We start from the raw sequence: 19666 nt of genomic DNA on the forward strand, positions 1-19666 counted from the left end.
TCTGTCACCCAGGCTGGAGTGCAGTGGCACAATCTCAACTCACTGCAACCTCTGCCTCCTGGGTTCAAACGAGTCTCCTGTCTCAGCCTCTCAAGTAGCTGGGATTACTGGCACCTGCCACCACACCCGGCTAATTTTGTTTTGTTTTGTTTTGGTTTGATTTTTTAGTAAAGACGGGGTTTGGCCATGTTGGCCAGGCTGGTCTTGAACTCCCCACCTCAGGTAATCTACCTGCCTGGGCCTCCCAAAGTCCTAGGATTACAGGTGTGAGCCACCACACCTGGTCAAGACTTTGTGTTTTTTAACAGATGAGGAAGCTGAGGCCCAAGTAGAAGTGACTTGCTTATAGTCATTCAGCTGGTCAGTAGCAGAACTGGGGTGAGACTATGACAAGTCCCATGTTCTTTCTACCACACCTTGCTATCTATTGTTCCTATAAATGATATCGTTTCAAGAATTCATTTACCATCCACTTGTTAAGCTCTTATTGTATATTATTTTCCTAGCTCTTTGAGGCTTGCAGAGAAGAATAACTTACGGTTATTGTCCATAGGGGAACTTACAGTCTAACTGAAGAACAGGACACACATAAGTTAAATGACAGTCTGTCAATAATACAATTAATAGTTCAAAGCAATATATGATTAAATGTCCAGTATTTGATACAGAATACAAGTGCTAAGGGTTGAGTGAACTGAGGAACTACTATAGACTAGGGGGCTGCTATCTTTTTTTTTTCTGGTTTTTTTTTTTTTTTTTGGAGATGGAATCTCACTCTGTCACCCAGGCTGGAGTGCAGTAGTGCAAACTCAGCTCACTACAACCTCTGCCTCCCAGATTCAAGCGATTCTCTTGCCTCAGCCTCCCAAGTAGCTGAGATTACAGGCATGTACCACCATACCCAGCTAATTTTTGTATTTTTAGAAGAGATGGGATTTCACCGTGTTGGCCAGGCTGGTCTTGAACTCCTGAGCTCAAGTGATCCGCCTGCCTTGGCCTCCCAAAGTACTGGGATTACAGGCATGAACCACTAAGCCTGGCCTGTTTTCTTATTTTATTCATTTATTCAGTAAGTCACCAAATATGTATTGATCACGTAGTATGGACCAGATGTTGCTCTGGGTGCCATGAATTGAATAGGGAATGGTTTAGACAGCATACCTGTTCTAGTTGCGGTACAGAGATTATAAACGAGTGCCATGAATAAAAGAGAGCAGGTTCATGGAATCCAATATGACCAGGAGTACATTCTACATAGAGTTGTCAGGGAAGGCCTATTGGGGGAAATGGCATTTCAAGCTGAACGGATGAGAGGAAGACAACCTTACGGGATAAAGCCATGTAAAAGGATAACAGAATATCACAGTGGGTGTAAATACCTTACATCAGTATGTTTGAAGGACAGAAAAATAAAAGACCATGTAGCTATAGCACAGTGTGCATTGCAGGGGGAAGATGGCAAGTGATGGGTTTGGAGGGACAGGCAGGGTATGTTGTAGGCATGGAAGCTTATGATTGCTCTTTGTTCATGGTGGTTTGTTTTGTTTTTAACTACAGAAAGGTGGCATTATCTAATTTGCATTTCAAAAAGAGCACTTTGGCTGCAGTGTTGAGAATAAATGACAGAGGAGCGCTACTGGTAGCAGGGAACGCCCATCTCTCTTTTCTACCTGACACTGTTCTATTTATCATTCACTCTATCACATCTCTGAGGCCTCACCACACATTCCCTACCCACTTGTGCACTCAGTTGCTTCTTTGTGCATTTTGTATATCCCATAATCATGCTATTTACTGCTGATATTGCAATTATTTAGTTCCAGTAAATAGCAGTAAATGTCTTTATCCCCTGTACACAGTGAACTACTTGATGATAGAAACCATGGCCTTTGTTTATTTGTTCGGGTTTACTTTTGTTTTTTGGTGTGCTTGGCTATTGGAAGTTCATTTGTTTTCCCTTTGTCAATTGAGAAAATGAATGGTTTCACTGAAGTGGGGATTTGTACTTGCCTTGAAATGGTGGCCAGGATTTGGCTAAGATAATTCAAGAACAGTGAAGAAAGCAGAGATACCAGTTTGGCTTTGTAAAGAACAGTGATCGTTGTTTAAGCAGAAAACGCCAGTAAGGTCTGAAATAACTTGGTCTTAATACTCTAGGCCGGGATTTCTCAACCTTGGCACTATTGACATTTTTAGGTAGAATAATTCTTTGTCCTTGAGGGTCTGTGTGTGCTTTGTAGGATATTTAGCAGCATCACTAGCCTCTATCCACTAGATGTCAGTATCACCCCCTGGTTGTAACAACCAAAACCGTTTCCAGACATTACCAGATCAGTCAGGGATGAAATGGCCCCTGGTTGAGAACTACTGCCATAGGCTATGGGGAGACATCAAAAAAATCTTGGCAGGAGGTGATCTAATGTAACGAGTATTTAAGGAAGATTAATTTAGAAATAAGGTTGGATGTATTGAGAGTAAAGAGAAATGGTACAGAGACCTGCTAGAAATAAAATAATTTAGATTATTTCGGTCATCGATTAGAGGGTCTTGAAGACAGATCGTGACAAGAGTCGGAATCTGGGAAAGAGAACTCATGAGTTTTTTAAGTACAGAGACTTGATTTGTCCACCTCTCTATTTCCCTTAGCACTACACATTGAATTGATATAGAAAGATGCTCAGTGAGGTTTGTTTCCTTTATTTTCGTTGGCTGGTTGAGTGAGTGAGTGAATGTGGAGAGAAGGAAAGAAAGAAGAAAGAAATTGAACAACTTTCACTGTTTGTATCATTTCTCATATATAGGATTACATTTCTTCTTTTTAACATTTGTAACGCACTTATTGGAGACAGAGTGTTAGCACATCTCAGGAAATGTATTGTGAGATTGTTAGACTGCAAAACCACCTCCGTTTTGTAGGGTGATGGTATAGAGCCAATTACATATAGAACCACTCTTTATTGAATTCAACTTCTCACCAGATTAATTGATGGCCCGCATTCCCCTGTAAGACATACAGAATGCCTGGGAGTTAGTAGGTGCATCTCCAGTATCATCTCCAAATGTGTCTCGTCCTCCTCACTGCCCCAGGCAATTGAGTGTTGGTTTACGAGGAGTCAGTTGTCATTTTTCCAAAATCTGTTTATCCAAATTATACTTGTTACCTTGAGTAAACTATTTAACATTAAATAAACTAACAAAATCTGAGTGCCAGATAGAGGTGTGGATTAAGTAATTAATAAAAAGCCCCCTGTCCCATGGAAAGCTCACATTCAAGTGAGCTTATACACTAGTCAATGTATTTCTCATTAATGTTTTTGCTGTTTCACATTTGCAAATTTTATCATATTTCTGTTTGTTTTCTTAACTAATAATGACTTAATTTTAGTGTTTGCATGCCATGGAGATCCAAGTCATGATACAGTTTCTACCTGTAATTCTTATGCAACTCTTCCGAGTTCTCACAAATATGACCCATGAAGATGACGTTCCTATCAACTGCACCATGTGAGTTTCAATGTTATAATACAAAGATGCTATTTATTTGTGATCTTTCTTATTTTTTAATGGAGGTATTCATTACTATAAACTTCCCTCTTACTATAAACTTCCCTCTTAAAACTGCTGTTGCTGCATTCCACAGGTTTCAGTATGTTGAGTTTTCATTGTCGTTTGTCTCAAGATATTTTAAATTTTCCCTTTTATTTTTTGACCCAGGAACATGTTGTTTAATTTCCACCTATTTTGAATTTTCGACAGTTTCACCCGTGATTGATTTCTAGTTTCATTCCATTGTGGTTGGAAACAACACTTGATATAGTTTCAGTCTTCTTAAAATTCTTAAGACTTGTTGTGTGGCCTAACATATATGGTCTATCCTGGAGACTATTCTATGTGCTCATGAAAAGAATGGATATTCTGTTGGTATTGCATGGAGTGTTCTATATATGACTGTTAGGTCTATTTGGTCTAAGTGTAGTTCAAGTCCAATGTTTCCTTATTACTTTTTTGTCTGGTTGATCTGTCCATTGTTGAAAGTGGGAATATTGAAGTCCTCTATTATTGTATTGCAATATATTCCTCCTTTCATGTCTGTTAATATTTGCTTTATGTATTTAAGAAGATATATAAGTTCCAATTGAACGTTATCCAATTATGTAAATGTCCTACAATTGTGTTGTCCAGTATAGCAGCCACCAGCCACATGTGGCCAGTGAGCACTTCAACCGGGGCTGGTTCAGCTGAGGAACTGAATTCTTTTTTTTTTTTTTTGAGACGGAGTTTTGCTCTTGTTGCCCAGGCTGGAGTGCAATGGCATGATCTCGGCTCACTGCAACCTCCACCTCTCGGGTTCAAGCAATTCTCCTGCCTCAGCTCAGAGATTACAGGCACCTGCCACCACGCCTAGCTAATTTTGTATTTTTAGTAGAGATGGGATTTCACCATGTTGGTCAGGCTATTCTCGATCTCCTAACCTCAGGCGATCCACCCTCCCCGGCCTCCCAAAGTGCTGGGATTACAGGCATGAGCCACTTCCCCCAGCCAGAACTGAATTTTTAGTTGTGCTTAATTTTAATTTTAATCAATTTAAATAGTCACAGGTGACTAGGGATGCATACTTAACAGAATGTGGCCCTAAGTCATCAATTTTTACCTGAAAGAATAAGGAAGTATTATTTTTATATGAAAACAAACAAGGATATATTGTAGAGTAGAATGCAAAATGCACCTGAATTTTGAAATCAAAATAGGATTCTTAAATTGTGGGCTCAGTGCTGGAAGTTTCTGGCGTTGCTGCCTCTGCTGTTGCCACAACCTTTTCCAGCAGGCCTCACACCACAGCCACACACCATTTGTGTGCATCGCTGCTGTTGGGAATAGTGTGGTTGAAAATAGAAGAAGCTTTAAGCCAATGGTTTTCAAAACATGGTTCCTATACCAGCAGCATCAGTATCAGCTGGGAACTTAGTAAAATTGTTAATTATTGAGCTTCACTCCCGACCTACAAAATCAGAAACTCTGGGAGAGGGGCTGAGCAATCTATTAAAAGGTGCTTCTGATGCATGCTAAACTTTGAGGAGCACTGCTAATCTCTTACCAACAATTATAATTCATGTCATTACCCCTGCCCTGTCTCTCCCTTCCTTTTCTCCCTATCTGTTGGCATGCTTTTCATTGTATCTTTCTATTCTCTTCCTTTTATTGTCACTAGACGGGATATCAATAGTTCCCTGATTTGAAGTCTTTTTTTACATAGTAGCTACCACCATGCTTCAGACACATACAGAGAATTATGAACAGATGTAACATCTGGGTTGTCAAATTAAAGTATCCTCCTTTTGATCTAAGAAATATGTTTTATAAGGCCTGAGCATGTTAGATGCTGAAATCTTTGTTATACCTAAACTATCACCATTATACCTAATGCAATCATCTCACTTTTAATGATTCAGACAGTGTTAGATGTTTTGGGGGTTAGACATGATGATCTTACTTAAGAATCAAAGTATGGTAATTCATTATAGCATGACATGCTGACTCTTGTGACTGTCATTTCAGGGTTCTCTTACATATTGTATCAAAGTGCCATGAAGAAGGCTTGGATAGTTATTTAAGATCATTCATAAAGGTTTGTGGAGTAAAGTTTCTTTCTGAGCAATTTGTTTCATGTGACAATTTTGTCTTACGGTTCATTTTTTTTGTTTATTTGTAGTATAGCTTCCGACCCGAAAAACCAAGTGCTCCTCAGGCCCAGCTGATACATGAAACCCTGGCTACTACAATGATAGCAATATTGAAACAGTCTGCAGATTTTTTAGCAATAAACAAATTGCTAAAGGTAGGAACACGGCACACAGCAAGGAAAAAAACAGCCATAGACATACTTTTTTTAATGTCCTCCTGTTTCACTTTTAGTCTTTCATCAGTTTCACATGTGACCCATCCTCTCCCCACCACTTTGCCCATGCATCCTTTTCTTGAAGTTCTCCACAGAACCTTCTTCACCCTACCCCCCTACCCACCCCTTGCCCTCAATTAAATGTACAAAAGAAAGAATTTTGGATCAGACACACCTGAGTTAGAATCCTGTATCCATCACAAAATTGTTTTGTGACCTGGGGCCAGTTACTTAGCATTTCAGAGCCTCCAAGTCCTCATTTCTAAAATATAAGTAAAGCATTTAACGCATGGTTCCTGGCACATTGTGGGCACTCAAGAAATGGCAGCTCTTCTAAAACAGATTTACAAGAAAAAAACAAGCCCATTCAAAAGTGGGCAAAGGATATGAACAGACAGTTTTCAAAAGAAGACATACATGAGGCCAACAAACATATGAAAAAATACTCATCATCACTGGTCATTAGAGAAATGCAAATCAAAACTACATTGAGATACCATCTCACGCCAGTTAGAATGTCAATCATTAAAAAATCTGGAGACAACAGAGGCTGGAGAGGATGTGGAGAAATAGGAACACTTTTACACTGTTGGTGGGAGTGTAAATTAGTTCAACCATTGTGGAAGACAGTGTGGCGATTCCTCAAGGACATAGAAATAGAAATTCCATTTGACCCAGCAATCCCATTACTGGGTATATATCCAAAGGATTATAAATCGTTCTACTGTAAGGACACATGCACACGAATGTTCATTGCAGCACTGTTTACAATAGCAAAGACCTGGAACCAACCCAAATGCCCATCGATGATAGACTGGACAGGGAAAATGTGGCACATGTACACCATGGAATATTATGCAGCCATCAAAAACGATGAGTTCGTGTCCTTTGCAGGGACATGGGCGAACCTGGAAACCATCATTCTCAGCAAACTGACACAAAAGCAGAAAATCAAACGCCGCATGTTCTCACTCATAGGCGGGTGTTGAACAATGAGAACACATGGACACAGGGAGGGGAGCACTACACACTGGTGTCTGTTGGGAGAAATAGGGGAGGAACAGCGGGGGGTGGGGAGTTGAGGAGAGATAGCATGGGGAGAAATGCCAGATATAGGTGATGGGGAGGAAGGCAGCAAATCACACTGCCACGTGAGTACCTATGCAACAATCTTGCATGTTCTTCACATGTACCCCAAAACCTAAAATGCAATTAAAAAAAAAGAAAAAGAAATGGTAGCTCTTATTATTGTCATTATTTTTATTACTTCTTTTATTAATGGTAGAATTAAGAGTATTTTGGGGTATATCTGATTGAGGCTTCTCTCTGCTCTTCAAATTACATGATGTAGGCAGAGGTCTGGGCTACTTAGGCTGCCCTAATGTCACATCAAGGGCAGGGTTGGGGCCCAAGCTAAGAACAGGCAGTAATAAGATTCATTGTCTATAGAGCATTTAAAAGCAGTAACAAGATAAACTAGAAATTGGTTTGCTCTCTTATTATCATGTGTGGGCAATGAGAAGCAATGTTGAGGATAAAATACTCCTCCACAGTGAGACAAAGACTCCCACCCTTCCTTTGGCTATTACCAGTCAACCCTGAAGTACAATAGTACCTTTTTGCTAAAACCATTTACAGATATTCTGTAAGACTTTGATAGTGACTTGGGATCATTTGAAAATGTTAGTAAAGTTCAAAGACAAGACCCATATTGATGTGTGAAACTTTGCTAAGCTTCAAAGATTTGGTAACTGTTAAAGATTTTCTTTCTTTCTTTTTTTTAGTACTCATGGTTTTTCTTTGAAATAATTGCAAAGTCGATGGCCACATATTTGTTGGAAGAGAATAAGATTAAGGTAAGTAAATTAAGATAAAGAATAACTTTTAGGCCAGGCACAGTGGCTGACACCTGTAATCCCAGCACTTTGGGAGGCTGAGGTGGGTGGAACACTTGAGGTCAGGAGTTCGAGACCAGCCCGACCAACATGAAGAAACCCCATCTCTACTAAAAATACTAAATTAGCTGGGCATGGTGGTACATGTCTATAATCCTAGATATTTGGGAGGCCGAGGCAGGAGAATCACTTGAACCCAGGAGGCGGAGGTTGTGGTGAGCTGAGATTGTGCCATTGCACTCCAGCCTGGGCAACAAGAGTGAAACTTCATCTCAAAAACAACAACAACAAAAAAGAATAACTTTTAATTGGCAAATGATAATTGTATATATTTATAAAAGTAATATTTGATGTAAACCAAAAAAGCTAATTTTACTCTCAGAGAGCCATGCAAATACCCTTTTATATTTAAAGGCTCCTAGTGCTTGGCATTTTCAATGTTGCTTACAAAAACAATGGATGTATTGCATAAATCTGAGGTCTCACAGTTGATATGTTCTCACCATCTAATCTGCAGAGACTTTTCCACATAGATTCTTTCCTATAATAATTTGCTATATACAACTCATCACCTTAGAAGCTTTGCCTTTGTCTTATGGCTTAAAAATATCTCTTGGGAAGACTCATTTGGTTAAATCAGACATTACCTTTGTCCATGCACATGCAGTGTTATAAATACTTTATGTACTAGATATTATCCTGGAATGTCATGTATACCTTTAGTTGTAATTTTTAATTGTTTGAAAGGTACAAAAATATTTTCTTATTCATAGGAATGATAAAGCCAAGACCTTGTGAAGTACAAAATATTCACCTTATACTTATTTTTTATCAGAATTTTAGAATACATTTACTGAAATTGAAGTGCACATATACGTCGTGCACCAAGAAAAAAGTAGAATGAAAACTGGGATGTGGGGGCCAGGTGCAGTGCCTCATGCCTGTACTCCCAGCACTTTGAGAGGCCGAGGCAGGTGGATCATGAGGCCAAGAGATTGAGACCATCCTGGCCAACATGGTGAAATCCCGTCTCTACTAAAAATACAAAAATTAGCTGGGCGTCGTGGCAGGCACATGTAGTCCCAGCTACTCCGGAGGCTGAGGCAGGAGAATCACTTGAACCCAGGAGGCGGAGGTTGCAATGAGCCGAGATATGCCACTGCACTCCAGCCTAGAGGCAGAGCGAGACTCTGCCTCAAAAAAAAAAAAAAAAAAAAAAAAAAGAAAGAAAGAAAGAGAAGAAAAAACAAAACAAAACAAAACTGGGATGTGTCTGTATCTCAGAAGCATGATATTCCAAAGTTGGGGCAGAACAACCCATTCTTGCTGATAACCTCAGTCAGGTAGATAGAGATTTTAGATAGTTCGTGTAATGATACAGAGTCAAAAGCATCTTGAACTAGTGATGTCATTTTTAAGTTGAGAGAACAATTATACTTCAGTTTTAAGATATATTTATTCATAGACTATGTTTGAAAGTAAAAATGGCAATTGATTTAGACCTTTGGGAAGTCTGACATTCTTCTGTGCCTATTTCATTTCAGCTTCCCCGAGGCCAGAGATTTCCGGAGGCATATCATCATGTCTTACATTCACTGCTTCTTGCAATAATTCCCCATGTGACTATTCGGTATGCGGAGATTCCCGATGAATCCAGAAATGTGAATTATAGTTTGGCTAGCTTTCTGAAGGTGAGTTTAAAGATAGCTGGAATGTGGTAAGGAACTCCTCTTCATTAATAGGAAGCCCAAGAAAAAAATTAACCACTTTCTAGAGACTCAGCTAGGTCATCATAAGAATGTTGGAAAACAGGTTGCTTCCAAACCTTGGTTATTGTGAACAGTGCTGCAACAAACATGGGGGTGCAGATATCTCTTTGATGCACTGATTTTCTTCCTTTTGGGTATATACCTAAGAGTAGAATGTTGGATCGCATGGTAGCTCTATTTTTAGTTATTTGAGAATCCTCCATAGAAGACATTGGCTTCTTTTCTATGTGGTGATTCAAAGATGTGAGAAGCTGGCCGGGTACGATGGCTCATGCCTGTAATCCCAGCACTTTGGGAGGCTGAGGTGGGCGTATCACATGAGGTCAGGAGTTCAAGACCAGCCTGGCCAACATGGTGAAACCCCATATCTACAAAAAATACAAAAATTAGCCAGGCGTGGTGGCAGGCACCTGTAATCCCAGCTACTTGGGAGACTGAGGCAGGAGAATTGCTTGAACCCAGAAGGTGGAGGTTGCAGTGAGCTGAGATCATGCCACTGCACTTAAGCCTGGGCAATAGAGTGAGACTCCGTCTCAAAACTAAACAAAAAAAGATGCGAGAAGCTATCTTAGTAGTAAAATTTATATACATATACATGATAAAGGTGATACCAGTAATACCAGAAATACAAACAAATCTGTTCTCGATAGTGGTTATACTAATTCACATTCCCACCAAAGGGTAGGAGGGTTCCCTTTTCTCCACATCCTCACCAGCATTTCTTATTGGCTTTTCTGAATAAAAGCCATATCTTTTAGCTTAATTTATCACAACAAATTTGTCCCTGTCCCCTAATGAAATGACTAATTAATTAAATCCGAGGACACATACAGGTGCCCTAGTCAGAAGACAAGTGTTGCTTGTTGCACACTGTTTTTAAATATAGTTTGAATGTTTATTTAAATGAGAGCACATACTTTCTAGGTTGCCACTATCCCTACCACTCCTTATTATACCCCTAAGCCTCCTCATGCATTTAAATTGCTGGTAGCTAGTTAATGAAATACTGAATTCTTTGAATTTCACAGAAATATTCTAGGTGCTATGAAGGATATAAAGAAAAAGTTAATTCTTATTGTTCAATCTAGGTGAGATGACAGGAAAATAATAAGTAAAATACAAGCTCATATTGAATAAAGTATTTAAAGGGATCCATGGGCCAATGTAATTAAGGAAGATGAGATTTCATGAGAACCTTAAAGAATGAACAAGATCAGATAGAAGTAGTGATAGAATTGCTAGGTATGACATGAGCCAAAGACCTAGAAGTGGGAATATACAGTGTATCTTGAGGGGATGCTAAGTGAATTATAGCTGGGCATTGTTCACCTGCCATGCTATAGGCGGGCATGCTTTGCCCACCTATAGTCCCAGCTACTTGGGAGACTGAGGCAGGAGGATTGTTTGAGGCTGTAGTGCACTATGACTGTGTTACTGCACTCCAGCCTGAGTGACAGCAAGATTCTACCTGTCTCTTTTTTTTCTTTTCTTTTCTTTTTTTTTTTTTTTTTTTTGACACAGAGTCAAAGAAAGTCAATGAGATCTATTGGCAAATGAAACTGGAAAAGTAGTTGGGACAAGATTGTGAGTGTTCTGGAATGGCAAGCTAAGGAGTCTGAAATTATTAGAGACAATAGGGAACTATTGGAAACTTTGGGGCAGGAAAATGACACTATTAGGGCTAGGACTTAGAGGTTAATCTGGAAGCAGATGGATGGAGACATGAGAGGCATGAAGACTAAGGAGGCTAACTGCAGTTTTTCAGTTTTAAGGTGCTGAGAGCTTTAAATAGGAGAATGACAGCAGGCAAATGTGAATAACTTAGGGCTGTCACAGAGAAGGGAGGTTTTAGGCCTTGACTTCACTGAACACAAAAACCCTTTTGGTCTGAATTATTAATATGTAAATAGCCAAACCTCACTTTCAGTAGCTAACAGACTACCCTGCACTTCCCTTTGGAAGTGGGAGTTGACCAAAATGAGGAAGTGTAGCTAAATAGGTTACAGATATGTATCTGTGCCTGTGTATGTACGTGTGTATATGTATGGATAAGCGTATATTTGTGTGTATGGCTATATATACATCTTGTTTTGAAATTTGTATAATTGAGGCCCTTCGGTCCCAATTCCAGTGATGCCACTTGCCCTTTATCTTTTTCCTTAAGGTCATCAGAAGCTCAGAAAGTTATCTATAAAAATGAAAATGGCTTTCTTTTTGTGTAGAACCAATTTTGAATTTTTAAAACTTTACATTCTTAAACTTTATACTTTTAGAATTATGTAACTAACCCTGCGTTTTGTTTTGGTTTCTATAGCGCTGCTTGACACTAATGGATAGAGGATTTGTTTTCAATTTGATAAATGACTATATATCTGGATTCAGCCCCAAAGATCCTAAGGTAAGTTACAAGGACACGATTGTAGCGGATGTCAGACATCTGAGCCTAAGACCAAAAGTGACGTTTATTCTCTTCTAGGGGATTTGGAACTGTTGTTTGTATTTAGTACTTGGAATATAGACATACCTAAAAGCAAGAAATACTGAATTGTGTTTTGGGGGTCCCCAGGACCCCCCACATGTTCAGTAGTTCATTCTAAGGATTCACAGACTCAACATATAGTTGTACTGATGGCCAAGATTCATGAGTGTGACATGATGAGGATACTCAGCTGAATCAGGAAAGGAAAAGACATCAAATGGGGTGGGTGCAGGCTTTCTGAGCTCTTTCTCTCTGTGAAGGGCCTCACAGAGCACAGCCTCCTTCCAGCAGTGAAAATGCACTTGTAAATGTGCAATATTTCCGATCAAGGAAGGCTGTTGAAAACTCAGAGTTGAGGGATTTTACTGGGGGCTGATTATGTGTTGGAGGCTGGTCAAAATTCCAGACTCAGAAAGGAAAGCAAAGCAGGTGTTCATTATAAATCACGTTGTTTGTACAAATAGTCTAAGCAGGCTGACACAGAAGGCGCAACTTATCATGTAGGGAACATTTCAAAATTTCATTTTTTAGATGCCAGCCAACAAGCAGGCCTTTTAAAGGATAGTAATCTTGGACCTGCTATGTTAACTCTTTCCTGTACAGGTCGCATCTCAAGGTATGCTTAGAATACTAAGCACTCCCATTGTGAAAATTAATGTGCTGTATTATATTCTTAAAATAGCGAATGCCTACTAAATATGAGCTAATGTATCATTTCTTTCCATTTAGGTTCTGGCTGAATACAAGTTTGAATTTCTGCAAACAATTTGCAATCACGAACATTACATTCCTCTGAATTTGCCAATGGCATTTGCAAAACCTAAACTGCAGCGGGTTCAAGGCATGTATTTGCATTTTCCATAATTTGAGTTTGTTCTTTCCATGTTTTGCTAGCACTAGTATAGTATAATGTTTTTTAGTTAAAGCAGTCAACTTGAAGGTAATCTCAGAATTGTTGCTATTTGAAGTCCATTAATGGTTTTCTGCATTTCTTCCATAATATCAGTAATAATATTCATATTTTACACATACTCAGTGTTAATAGATTGCTGCTTAAATGCAAATGTCAGATACTAGTGAAATTGCTCTCTGTAGTAGTGTTTGGGATCTTGTATAAGAGTAAATTAAAAAAACATATAAATGCATTTCTGCTCAAAGCATCAAAAAATGCGAAGGTAGATAGAGTGAAATAGTAACATGTATGTGCTGCAGTTGTGAAATGCCTTCAGTTATCTCCATTGTTAGTTGTATTGAATGCTTTGTTGTATAGCACTATTCTTATGTTACTATGTTTTTTATTTGTCCCTTTTCTTTTCATATATTAATTAGATTTTTTTTCATTTGCGGTGGACCGTTTGACTTCAGTAGGTAGGTTTAACTCGGTTCACTCTAAATTAGCTTGCTGTTTTTGAAAACAATTGATTTGATGAATTGCTAAGATGGATGGGGGCTTTGTTTGCTTTTCAAATCCTCCCTAGCCAAAATGAGGCTTTAAAGTAGCCAGAAAATCTAGGAGGCAGTGTGTTTGTTCACTTTTAAAATAAGATTGAGTGTTGCTAGAGAAATCAACTTTAAAACATCTTCCCTCAAAATACAAGTTCCTGCTGCAAGCCAGCATAGAGGCGGTGGTTGGGGAACTGGAAGTTACTTGTTTTGTTTTGTTTTAGTGTGTCACCTCTTATTAGGCTTGCCTCTTTCTCTCAGATGTTGTTTAGTGACACGTTGGCCACAATTTTGCAGGTGTAGATGAAACCACCTGATTGGATTTATTCAAATCACCGAAGTAACAAATTGATTACCATTAGAAAAACCTACCCAGATAAAGCCACCTTTGTTACTGAGTGCTGGCCCTTGTGCATAGAAGGTGATGGGGATTCACAAAAGAGCATGACTGATGCAGGAAGAAAATAATCTGCCTTGGTCTGTTTAGAAGTATCTGCTGAGTGGTGGTTTTAGTGATGGAGTTATAGCCAGTGAAAATGGAGAAAAAATATTTTTAAACCATAGCACTCCCATTCAACTACCCCCTTATTCGATTCTGAGCATGAATAGCTCACATACTTTACCCAATATTTATTTGTAACTATGAGGAAGTCAGGAAAAAGAAGGGGTGGACAGATCATCAGGACTTAGGATTAAATCAGACTCCTCGCAGCATTTAAATCCCAACTGAATATAAAGCATTATATTAAGTGCTGAAGAGGCCAAAAGAGAAATAGAAAACATATCCTTCAGCTTTATGGCCTATCTAATTAAATGGTAGGGGAGAGGAAATAAAGATATTAGAAATCTATCAAAATTGCTAAACTTGGCCAGGAGTGGTGGCTCAAACCTGTAATCCCAGCACTTTGGGAGGCCAAGGTGTGTGGATCACAGGGTCAGGATTTTGAGACCAGCCTGGCCAATATGGTGAAATCCTGTCTCTACTAAAAATATGAAAAAATTAGTCAGGCATGGTGGCACATGCCTGTAATCCCAGCTACTCGGGAGGCTGAGGCAGAAGAATTGCTTGAACCCGTGAGGCAGAGGTTACAGTGAGCCAAGATCACGCCTCTGCACTCCAGCCTGAGTCACAGAGCAAGACTCCATCTAAAAAAAAAAAAAATTACTAAACTTGATCACAGTCCCCTATAAGTAGTTATAAGGCAAGTCCCAACCATGATATTAACATCTGGGATTTAAAATAGACCAAGGATCTAGGCCAGGCATGGTGGCTCATGCCTGCAATCACAGCACTTTGGGAGGCCAAGGCAGACAGATCACCTGAGGTTAGGAGTTTGGGACCAGCCTGGCCAACATGGTGAAACCCTGTCTCTACTAAAAATACAAACAGACAGACAAACAGACACACACACACACACATACACACACACACACACACACACACACACACACACACACACACACATATATTAGTTGGGCATGGTGGTGTGCACCTGTAGTCATAGCCACTACAGAGGCTGAGGCAGGAGAATCGCTTGAACCCAGGAGGCAGAGGTTGCAGTGAGCTGAAATTGCGCCACTATGCTCCAACTGGGGCAACAGAATGAGACTCCATCTCAAATAAATAAATAAATAAACTAGACTGAGGATCTTAAAGGAAGGGAAAGACATAGTTTGAAGTGATCATTTTCTTATATAAAACATTTGTTTTTGAGTAATGATGGATTAGAATGAAGTGAGGCTATTTTCCTTATTGTTCATATGGCCCATGTATATATTCAGCCCAATATGTATTATTTATGAAAACAGTCAATACTGTTAGAATATTCAGTTGTTTAGTTTGTCTTTTCCCACTTTATAAGTATAAATAGATAAGTAAATCAAGCATTATTGTATAGAATTACTCAAATTTATAGTTGTGACAAAGTCTCTTCAGCTATAAAGAAATAAGTTAAAATATTGCAAAATATATAATTATTTTATTATAGGTTCTATCCTAAGATTTCTGTAAGTTTAGAATCTAGGGGGAAAAATAGGGGAAAAAAATCTAGGGACTTTCTTCCTGACTGAAATGATCATTAAAGCTATCATCTAGCCCAAAATATGAGTGCTGCTATCTTCTATAATTTTGCATGCTTATTCTAGATGTTTAAAGAATTGCTCAGAATCATTAATAATAAAAATTATAGCTCTTGCTAGCATGATCACATATTATTTAATAATATAGTATTTTAATTATAGTCATTTTTTGAATCTTTTCATAAATGGGCTATAAATTTCATTGTACTGCAGATTCAAATCTCGAATACAGTTTATCAGATGAGTATTGCAAGCATCACTTCTTGGTTGGTCTACTTCTGAGGGAAACTTCCATTGCTCTTCAGGACAATTATGAGATCAGATATACAGCTATCTCTGTCATAAAGAATCTTTTGATAAAACACGCATTTGACACAAGATACCAGCACAAGGTAAGGACATCCATGCAGTCATCAGTCTCATACCAGTAAATTTCTACTATGATTTTTTATACAAGATGAAGTTTTTATGGTAAGGAGTATTATATAAGCATTGAGGAAAATTAATTTTTGCAAATAAGATTTTTGTTTCAAATCATAAGGGTTTTTTTCTTTTTTGAGACAAGAGCCTCACTTTGTCTCCTGGGCTGGAGTGCAGTGGCATGATCTTGGCTCACTGCAACAGCTTGAACCTGGTTCAAGCAATTCTTCTGCCTCAGTCTCCCGAGTAGCTGTGACTACAGGTGAGCACTACCACACCCAGCTAATTTTTGTATTTTTTTAGTAGAGATGGGGTTTTACCATGTTGCCCAGGCTGGTCTTGAACTCCTGGCCTCAAGCAATACACCTGCCTCAGGCTCCCAAAGTGCTAGAATTACAAGCATGAGCCACTGTGCCTGGCCTCAAATCATTAGTTTTTTAAAAATACAGTTTAGGACCAGGAGTAAGGGGCTCATGCATGTAATCCCAGCACTTTGGGAGGCTACGGTGGGTGGATCGCTTGAAGCCAGGAATTTGAGACCAGCCTGGCCAATATGGTGAAACCCCATCTTTACTAAACATACGAAAATTAGCCAGGCATGGTGGCACACACCTGTGGTCTTAGTTACTCGGGAGGCTGAGGCAGGAGAATCACTTGAACCCAGAAGGCGGAGTGTCCAGTGAGCCGAGATCATGCCGCGGCACTTCAGCCTGGGTGATAGAGTGATACTCTTGCCTCAAAAATATACATATATTGTTTAGTTAACTGTTAAAAGAAATATACTGTTTTCTTAAATCATATTTAAAGAACAAGATAACTGCTTCATGATTATATAAACTGATTATGAATTTTTAAAAAAATTATTCTGTGAAATATATGCTTTAATATAACTTTAAATATATATCATATATAAAATATGTAATAAGTTTTTCTTCTTACTGAAAAAAATGGGATGGTGTTACTATTATAGCTGTGGGTGTGGCTGTATATTTTATGTACATTACACTGTTTTCTATGAGTAATAATCACAGCTACAGTTGCTATTTACTGCACCTTTTTTTTTGGAGAGAGAGTCTCACTCTGTCACCCAGGCTGGAGTGCAGTGGCGCAGTCTCAGCTCACTATAGCCTCTGCCTCCCGGGTTTGAGCAGTTCTCCTGCCTCAGTCTCCCGAGTAGCTGGGACTACAGGCACACACTGCCATGCTCAGCTAATCTTTGTATTTTTAGTAGAGATGGGGTTTCATCATGTTGGCCAGGATGGTCTTGATCTCCTGACCTCATGATCCGTCTGCCTCAGCCTCCCAAAGTGCTGGGATTTACAGGCATGGGCCACTGTGCCAGGCCTATTTACTGTACTTTTAGCATATATATTGAAATCTTACTGACATTAAATTATGTTGGCTTGAAAAAGTAAGCTGCAAACTGTACGGATTTAGAATACTCTAATTTACTTCCACTGTGTCATAAATCTCCCTAGGAAACATAATATTGTTTCATAATAAATAATTTATCCTTTTCTTTTTATATTCCAATATAAATAAAATTATGATATCATTTGTTGTTGTAGTCATTTTGGAAAGCTGGCTTGCAGATGTATTTTATTCTTTTTATACAGCATTCCCATTTGTCCTTTATAAACAGAAAATGCCTACCAGTGACGTCTACTCACATTCCCTGAATTACAGTGATTCTTTATTTGTAAATCTTGCTATTTTTCTTCATGTGATTGTATCCTAAAGTAGATTTAAACTCCTTAGCTTTAAGATGTAATGTATTTTTTATTGCAGTTTGCTGTGGTTTTGATACATTGTAACATATCTCCACTTAGTACAGTTGGCTCAGTTATTTGCCATTTTTCATTTTTTGTGAATGTTGATATTGACTTCACACAAGTTAACTGGTATAATATATCCAAATAAAAAACTTTTAAGATATCCAATCTTAAAAGTCCTCCAGTCTAATCAAGCTTGGTCAAGCCTTTTAAAAAGCATTATTGCAGGGCCAGGCGCAGTGGCTCACACCTGTAATCCCAGCACTTTGGGAGACCAAGGCGGGTGGATCACCTGAGGTCAGGAGTTCAAGAGTACCCTGACCAACATGGAGAAATGCTGTCTCTACTCAAAATACAAAATTAGCCAGGCGTGGTGGCGCATGCATGTAATCCTAGCTACTCGGGAGGCTGAGGCAGGAGAATTCCTTGATCCCAGGAGGCAGAGGTTGTGGTGAGCCAATATTGCACCATTGCACTTCACCCTGGGCAACAACAGCGGAACTCTGTCTCAAAAAATAAATAAATAAATAAAAAGCATTATCATTGAGTTTTGGCTAACTACTTGCTTATGCCTAGTAGTGGGGAAAATGTCTTTAGCCGTGATTTTAAATGAATCACTGGGAAAGTACAAAATGAACTTCCCGTCTCTGAAGCAAAAGATGTATGTTTTTCCACCGCCTCTTCAGATGAAAGTAGAAGAAAGTTGGATTTTGCCAGTGGGATTCTCACCACCTAGAGGCAGAATTAAATATTTTACATCACAAATTTGGACACTTTTTACTTGCTTTTAAAATTCTTAGAGTAGTATATGTACACATGCAGCTATTGTTACCTGTAAATAAGTTAGACACTCTTTGAGTGTTTGAGGTTTTAAACTCTGGGAAAGATTGCAATGCCAAACCTTATTACTCTTTCTATGACTTCTGAAGCTCTTTCCTCTTTGTTCAGAGGCTTCATACAGACATTAAATGAGGATAGAGTTTTCTGCATAAGAAGTTTGTTTACTTCATGGTCTTGGTTAACCAAAGTTTCAATTCTAGAGTATTGGATGAGGACATAAAAGGTCCTTTCTCTGTTTTGTGCAGTTTCCAGGCAATCTGGGTAAGAGTTCATTTATCAAATGCATCCAAGTAGAGCGTGTTTCTTATTAATGATTATGCCAAGGTGAGGGACTGGAGGGAGCCTTAAGCCCCCATAATTTCCATCTGTCTTCTAAAGGGACCCCAAAGTAATAAGCAAAAAAAAAAAAGAAAAGAAAAAAAGAATGTTTCCTATGAAAAGCCTGCTTTGACACTCAACTCCCTAATCATCCCCACCCTTTCCATCCAATTGCCACTCCTAAGCCCCTGCTTTTATGAAATTCTGGAGAGATCACTGGTCTCTGTTATGTATTACTCATAAACTAGCAATGTATCTTCTTATTATTACCATGAGACTTTTTGCTTTTCAGAACAAGAATGTCCAATATCTAATATTTACCCCGGGGCCTATATAGTTCTTGTACCCACTACAAGTAATGTTGATAACTAAGAGAATTGCAGATTCTACTTCTAGTTGGGCTGTGGGCAAATCTTTTTTCCTTTTTTGAAAAAGTAATACACATGCATGGTGGAAAACAAAAATCAAAATGCCTGTCTCCCATTCCTTACCTCCCCTCACCAATTCATCTTTTCAGAAGCAACTACTCTTGTAAATTTATTTATATTTCTATTTTTATGCAAGCACAAGCCTATATGACATATTATATATGTATAAAATATAATGGAAACCATTATGCATTTTTCTTTTTTCACTTAATAATACAGTCTGAAGATTAAATCTACTGCATTTTAAAAAGTAGCTGCATAGTATTCTATCATATGGATATACTTTATTTATCTAAGTAGTCTTCTATTAATAGATTCTTAGATTAT

The 19666-nt window shown here is 38.6% G+C and overlaps 1 protein-coding gene across 4 annotated transcripts in view; it reads left to right on the forward strand.

The window, feature by feature from the left end:
• DOCK11 (dedicator of cytokinesis 11) overlaps positions 1 to 19666 on the forward strand; it is a 189154-nt gene that overhangs the window by 107200 nt on the left and 62288 nt on the right. For 3 of the 4 annotated variants that reach the window (XM_032258339.1, XM_032258341.1, XM_032258342.1), the window contains exons 24-32: positions 3386 to 3504; positions 5557 to 5626; positions 5711 to 5836; positions 7681 to 7752; positions 9336 to 9482; positions 11875 to 11958; positions 12769 to 12880; positions 13369 to 13407; positions 15775 to 15953. In XM_032258339.1, the coding sequence (XP_032114230.1) occupies positions 3386 to 3504; positions 5557 to 5626; positions 5711 to 5836; positions 7681 to 7752; positions 9336 to 9482; positions 11875 to 11958; positions 12769 to 12880; positions 13369 to 13407; positions 15775 to 15953 (948 nt within the window). The remainder of the gene's footprint in view (positions 1 to 3385; positions 3505 to 5556; positions 5627 to 5710; positions 5837 to 7680; positions 7753 to 9335; positions 9483 to 11874; positions 11959 to 12768; positions 12881 to 13368; positions 13408 to 15774; positions 15954 to 19666) is intronic. The other variant, XM_032258340.1, reaches the window with a different exon arrangement.

This window comes from Sapajus apella, unplaced genomic scaffold (assembly GCF_009761245.1).
Source record: "Sapajus apella isolate SASKATOON/1434 unplaced genomic scaffold, GSC_monkey_1.0 scaffold102, whole genome shotgun sequence".
Classification (NCBI taxonomy): Eukaryota; Metazoa; Chordata; class Mammalia; order Primates; family Cebidae; genus Sapajus; species Sapajus apella.